Below are 7,342 nucleotides of genomic sequence, written 5' to 3'. Positions count from 1 at the left end.
ATGTTCATTTCCCCCGCAATGCTTGGGGACACATTTTTTCCCTCCCCTGAAATACTTAGTACAGTTCGTACATACGGAAGAAACTAATTCAGAGAAGTAAGAGATCCCAAAGAATCAGAGGCAGGATTCAAACCCAGCCTTTTCGGTTTACTAACACCACCCGCCTGGTTCCAAAGGCAATGGTTGGGTGACTCGGGGGAAAGGCAATTTGCCCTTTCGGGTTATTGATTTTTTTCCCCCCATCAGTAAAAAGGTAGGAATTGGGGGAGGGAGGGCAGTGATCTCTAATATTCCTTCCATCTCTAAATACTGTGAGGAAAAGGGGGCTGAGTATGGATCTCCGGTTTCCACAGAGACACCAGAACTTCTTTACACCTCCCAACCCCTCGCTTGGGCCAGGTTGCCTCGTTTCCTCCGGGACGAAAGAAAGAAAGAAAGGGAAAGCTGCACCGACGGCCTGGGAAAGTTTTCTTCCACCTCTCCGGCCCCAGAGTTCTGGAGGATAGGATCGCCTCAGCCTGGGGCATTGCGGAGATGGTTAATTTTAAGTGTCTCTCCTCCCAAGCTCCACGTTCACTGCAGCTCCTCCGGCAGTCCAGCAGGTGACCCCGGCCTCTGGATTCTGGGCGGGGAAAAAAGACCCGAAGTGGAAAGATTGCACAGCAGAGGTACCGGGCTTACTTAGCGCCTCAGGGTTACCAAGGTAACGAACGGAAGTGAAGTACGTGATGGGTGGGAGAAATGTGAACTCTGAGCCTGAGAACGGTGAAAACTCTCGCGAGGTTAGTTCTGGCGTTTCCGTGCAAAGGCGCCAGAACTCGCGAGAGCCGGCCTCCCGGAAGCTCCACGTCAGTCAGTTGGTCAGTGTTCTGCCAGTGCCAGCGTCGACCCCGAGCCAGCGGGCCCCGGGACCCGGCATCGAGCGAGGGAGTCCGGCAACGCTGACTGAGCCATGGTGAGACCTTGGCCTTGCAGGATTAAAAATGAATAAATAGATGAAAGCGCGGCGCGCATTGGTGCTGACCCTACAGGGGTTGCCGTAGGCAGGGCTGCTCTGGGGATCTCCTTTGGGCCTCCCTTGTCGGGAGAGGGGGAGGGGAAGAGACAGGCCTTGGGTCCTCTGAGAGCGCCCTGGGGGCCTGCCCTAGCTCTACCTGGTTGTGTGCAGGAGTTACAGGATCCAGGTGCTGTGGAACAGCCGATACCCGAAGGAGGGATGGGGCAGGGGACGGACTGCGAGCGGTTTAGGGGCGGAGGTTGGGCTGCAAGTGGGAGAAATGAGGTGTCGGCTGCTTTCTCTAGTGGGTAAATTGACCTCTCAGAGCATCAGTTTCCGCATCTGTGAAATGGATATGATAATATCTGTAGTCTTCATCTCCAGGGAGTTGTTCGGAGGACTTAAAGAGGTATAGTGAACAATGCGTTTTGAAATCTTTAAAGCCCTGAATAACTGTCAGTCTGCTGCTAGGTTTACTGGAGGTGACAACCAGGGGAAAACAAGGATTGTACTGACTTAAGGCCATATAAAGCATAATGCCCTTTTCCAAAGTGTATGCTGGTCTCTGAAACGGATCATTTCCTAGAAGAAGATGAAAGTGACAGTCATAACTATTAACAGCATGAAAGCACCTTTAAAGTGCTCATTTAGATTATTTTTCAACTTACTTTTCAACTCTCTGGTCACTATAATACAAAACTGGATGCTAGTACAGAATATATTACCAAAAATAGGTACTTATTGAATATACAGCACGTAAAAGGCTTAAATTTAAGTAAAGGACATGAAAACATTTTTATGTATGTAAAACACAAACTATAATAAAATTATATCTCCAAATCTTTTAAACTATAGTTTTATAATCTGAAGATGTTCGAGTATAGATTTGTGAAGTGTTTTAGAGCTATAAAAAAAGTTTGGTATATAAAAACTTTTATTCATTCCTTATATTTCCAAAAGCAAAAATTGCCACTTTAATATCACTTGAGTATCATTTCTCCTCAGAAATTTCTTTACAAATATCTGGTGGCAACTGTGTTATTACACTCAGGAATAAAAGGAAAAATTTCTTGCCTCTTAAAATATAATGTTTATGACATGTATAAATATTTTCTTCCCTTTTTCCCTACATAAAGCATAAAAAGCATAGATTCATAGAGTTATTTGGTCAAGAAAGAATCTTAGGAAAAATTTAATCTTCCATATGAGATATAGGTCAGAAAAGATGAAAAGATTTGTCTGAAGTTATACATTCAGTAGCAACATCATAGCGTTGGAAGAAATATAAGAAGTTATTTAGTCCTACCCTCTACCTGAATCTTTTAGTGTGACAACTCATCATTCAATCTGTATCTGAGCCCTTTAAGAACAGCATTTAGTACTTCAGGAAACAGTGTACTTCACTTTTAGATAAATCTAATTGTTAGGAACTTCTTCATAATATTAGTCTCATTCTTTATAATTAAACCCACTGATTTTTGTTTTGTTTTAAATTACATAAACTAAATCTAACTTCGTTGTATGATGGCTTTTTAAATATTTGAAGCAAATTTCTGCTAAATCTTCTCTAGAACAGTTTTTCAGCAATCTATCAATGTCATGTTATGTCATGGTTATGAGTCATACCATCCTTTTCACCCTCCTTTAAATACCGTTTAGCTTGTCAATTTCCCACTTAAAATGTAGCATCTAACCATAATACAAATGTTGTCTATTGGTTATGAAAATGTAGTTTAATTCTGCTTTCTCTGTGAAGCTTTCTCTGTTTCCGGTTGAAAATATCTTTCCTTCAGGACTTCCCATAACATGTTATTTTATATAGACCACTTTGTAACAATTTGTGTATTTTATTTACTTACTAGACTATAAACTCTGAGGATATTGGCTTTGTCTTAAGGGATCTTTGCATCTTCCTTTGATATATTGAAAATATTTGATGCCTAATAAACATTTATTGAATGAAGGAAAAATTACTGAATGCCAAGTTTCACTAATGCTTATGATGGAGAAAGTTCCAAGATAAAATGCATAATCAGTAGTATCCGATACCACAGAGATCAAGGAGGTTGAAAACTAGGGAGAGACCATTGGCAATTCATTAGTTTTTTATGACATTCAGAAGAGTAGTTTGGGTTAAATGATGAGATCTGTGGCCAGACTCCAAGGAAGTGAGTATACAGTTAATGAATGGTGAGGAAGTAGAGTCAGAGGTAACACTTCTTTTGAGGAGTTTGGCAGTGAGAAGATTTTTTTGTTGTTGTTAAATAAGAGATAGCGTAATAGAATTGTTGAATGCCTAAATCCAAACAATAATCATTAATGGTTAATATAGAGGTCTGTAGTAGAGAGCCCCAAGATTTTGAACTTGGCAAGATGTTATTTTAAATATTTTATTAATAGCTTAGATAAAGGGAAAGATGGCATTCCATATTTGTAGTTGACAGGAAGATAGAAGGTATAGTTAATCCATATTAGAGGACAGAATTGGGATCCAGAGGACTCTTTAACCAAATTAGAATATTGAACTAAATGAAATTAGCTGAAATTTTATAGGGATAAATAATAAAATGTTAAAGCACTTCTAAGGTTTGCAGCAAAATTGTTTTGCATGATCTCATTTGATTGTCATTACAACCTCATTAGGTAAATACTAGAATTACTATTCTTATTTTATAGATGAAGAAAATGAGGATATGGCCTTTAAACAATTTGTATCACACACAGTTGATAAAGATCAGAAGTGGGAATTGAACCCATGTCTTCTGTTTTTAAGTCTAGAACTCAGTCCATTGTGCCATGCTTCTTTCATTCTCAGTGATCATTTCCTTTTCCCGAGGTTTTCATTACATGTATTTCAGCATCTAGTTTTTCCTTTTCTATCCAGAATCAGGTTCAGAATAGTAGTTGCTCTTGTTTTTATTCCCCTCCTGAATAATGTATTTATTAAAGCAAATCAAGAATTATCTGCTTGGCATTTTTGGCAGAAAAATCATGCCAGCAGATATTTGGAAAATTGAAATAAGGCAAGTCATGTCTTACTGCTCCTCCTGCTGTATTATCTCTGATCTAGCTGAATTGGGTTGTTCACCTTTTCTGGTTATACGTACTTCATTTTCTTGTCCCCATAACTTTGTTCATGTTATTTATTTCTGAAATTGTCTTTTCTTTCTCAAAAGCTGATTGTCGCTGGTTCTTTATTCCTGAAGTTTTCTTTTTGATGGTTGTTCTAGAAAGACCAGCCAAAACAATCCTTCTGTCATGAGGCCTTCCTTGATCTCTGCAGTCTATAATGAATTTTTCCTCCTTACACCTCTTACAAGGCTTTGTTTACATCTTTATTCAGTTATGTATTATTTTACATTAAAGTTATTTCTGTTTGTATTGTAACCCAGGAACTGTATATTACTTATGGTAACTCCTCCAGTGCTTAGTCCATTGCATATAGTAAACCTAATAAAAAAATTGAGAAATTGAGAAATATGTAAAAAGGTTTCTCTATAAAGACTTCCATAGTTGTTAAAGATATAATAAAATTAATTTCTGACAAATGGATTTCTGTACAAGTGGAATCCTTTAGGTTTAGACTTTTTTTCTAAATAGCTTTTTATTTACAAGATATATGCATGGGTAATTTTTCAGCATTGACTCTTGCAAAATCTACTGTTCCAACTTTTCCCCTCCTTCCCCCCATCCACTCCCCTAGACGGCAGGTAGACCAATAAAGTATATGTTAAAAACAATATATGTATACACATTTATACAGTTATCTTGTTGCACAGGAAAGATTGGATTTAGAAAGAAGGTAAAAATAACCTGAGAATAAAAAAAACAAAAATGCAATTACACAGTAACAGAAAGAGTGGAAATGTTATGTTGTGGTCCTTACTCATTTCCCAGTGTTCTTTCTCTGGGTGTAGCTGGTTCTGTTCATTACAGATCAATTAGAACTGATTTGGTTCATCTCATTGTTGAAGAGAGCCATGCCCATCAGAATTGATCATCATGTAGTATTGTTGTTGAAGTGTATAATGATATCCTGGTTCTGTTCATTTCACTTAGCATCAGTTCATGTATGTCTCTCCAAGCCTCTCTGTACTCATCCTGCTGGTCATTTCTTATAGAACAATACTATTCCATAACATTCATATACTACAATTCATTCAGCCATTCTCCAATTTGTTGGGCATCCCTTCAATTTCCAGTTTCTAGCCATTATGAAAAGGGCTGCCACAAACATTTTTGCAAATAAGGGTCCCTTTCTCTTCTTTAATATCTCTTTGGGATATAAGCCAGTAGTAACTTGGTCTATTTCTTTTTCTAAAATGGGATTATTTAGGCAGTTTACTTCCTCGGTTAATCTGCACAGGCTATACTTTTGAAGGTAGTCATCCATTTCACTTAGGTTATCAAATTTATTGGTATAAAATTGGGCAAAGTAACTCCTAATTATTGCTCTAATTTCCTCTTCATTGGTGGAAAGTTTTCCCTTTTCATTTTTAAGACTGACAATTTGATTTTCCTCTTTCCTTTTTCTAATTAAATTTACCAGAGGTTTATCTATTATGTCCATTTTTTCATAAAACCAACTCTTAGTTTTATTTATTAATTCAATTTTTTTTACTTTCAATTTTATTAATTTCTCTTTTTAATTTTAGAATTTCAAGTTTAGTAATTGATTGGGGGCTTTTAATTTGATCTTTTTCTAGCTTTTTAAGTTGCAAGCCCAATTCATTGATCTTCTCTTTCTCTATTCTATTGAAGTAAGCCTCTAGAGATATAAAATTTCCCCTTGTACCGCTTTGGCTGCATTCCACAAATTTTAGTATGTTGTCTCATTATTGTCATTCTCTTTTGTGAAATTATTAATTGTGTCTGTGATTTGCTGTTTTACCCATTCATTCTATAGGATGAGATTATTTAGTTGCCAATTACTTTTTGGTCTATTTACCCCTAGCTTTTTGTTGAATGTAGTTTTTATTGCATTGTGCTCTCAAAAGAATGCATTTACTATTTTTGCCTTTCTGCATTTAATTTTGAGGTCTTTATGTCCTAATATATGGTCAGTTTTTGTATAGGTTCCATGAACTGCTGAGAAGAAAATGTACTCCTTTCTGTCTCCATTCAGTTTCCTCCAAAGATCTATCATACCTAACTTTTCTAATATTCTATTTACTTCTTTAACTTCTTTCTTATTTGTTTTGTGGTTTGATTTATCTAATTCTGAGAGTGCAAGGTTGAAATCTCCCATTATCATAGTTTTGCTATCTATGTCTTCTTGCAACTCTCTTATCTTCTCCTTTAGGAAGTTAGATGCTATACCACTTGCTGCATATATGTTTAATATTGATATTGCTTCATTGTCTATGCTACCTTTTAGTAAAATATAGTTTCCTTTCTTATCTCTTTTAATGAGATCAATTTTTGATTTTGCTTGATCTGAGATAAGGAGGGCTACCTCTGCTTTTTTGACTTCACCTGAAGCATAATAGATTCTGCTCCAGCCTTTTACCTTTACTCTATATGTATCACAGTGCTTTAAATGTGTTTCCTGTAAACAACATATTGTAGTATGCTGGCTTTTGATCCAGTCTGCTATCTGCCTCTGCTTTATGGGAGAGTTCATCCTATTCACATTTACAGTTAAAACTACTAATCTGTATTTCCTGCCATCTTATTATCCCTAGATTATACTTTTAATTTTCTTTCCCCATTACCCTCCTCCCCAGTATTAAACTTATGGACACCACTTGCCTTCACACATCTCTCCCTCTTTAGAATCCCTTCCACCCCCTTTGAGTCCCTCCCTCTTTCTTATACCTTTTCCTTATTTTTTCTATATTCCCTTCTATTTAGCCCACTCTTTTCCTTTTCTCTTTTCCTCTTCTCTTTTCCTCTCCCATTTTTTAATGACGTGAGAGAAGTTTCTCTGTAAACCAGATATGTCTAATATTTTTTCTTTGAGCCAAATCTGATGAGAGTAAGATTCACATAATGTTCCTCCCCCTCTTTTAATTCCCTCAGATATGACACGTTTCCTTTGCCTCTTCATGGGATGTAATTTCCCTCTTTTTATCTCCCCTTTTCCTTTTTCTGATACAATCCCCTTTCTACTTCTAATCTCCTTTTTTTTTTGTATTATAATAGCAAAATCAAATTATACATATGCTCTTTATGTATGCTCGTAACAGAAATACAGTTCTCAAGAGTTCTTTTTATCTTTTATTCTTCTCTTGAGTCTTGTATTTGGAGGTCGAATTTTTTTGTTCAGCTCTGGTTTATTCATTAAGAATAAATGGAATTCATCTGTTTCATTGAATGTCCATCTTCTTCCCTGGAAGAAAATAC

At 36.8% G+C, this 7,342-nt stretch overlaps 1 protein-coding gene across 1 annotated transcript in view; it reads left to right on the top strand.

Annotated features, from left to right (window-relative positions):
• Nucleotides 1–843: 843 nt before the first annotated feature.
• COPB2 (COPI coat complex subunit beta 2) overlaps nt 844–7,342 on the top strand; it is a 40,162-nt gene continuing 33,663 nt past the window's right edge. Inside the window, exon 1 of the mRNA XM_051985637.1 lies at nt 844–955. Coding sequence (XP_051841597.1) covers nt 953–955 — 3 coding nt within the window. The 5' untranslated portion in view covers nt 844–952. The remainder of the gene's footprint in view (nt 956–7,342) is intronic.

Source organism: Antechinus flavipes, chromosome 3, assembly GCF_016432865.1.
Source record: "Antechinus flavipes isolate AdamAnt ecotype Samford, QLD, Australia chromosome 3, AdamAnt_v2, whole genome shotgun sequence".
NCBI classification, from domain to species: domain Eukaryota; kingdom Metazoa; phylum Chordata; class Mammalia; order Dasyuromorphia; family Dasyuridae; genus Antechinus; species Antechinus flavipes.
The sequence above is the reverse complement of the archived record's forward strand: the minus strand, read 5'-3'. Positions and strand labels throughout refer to the sequence as shown.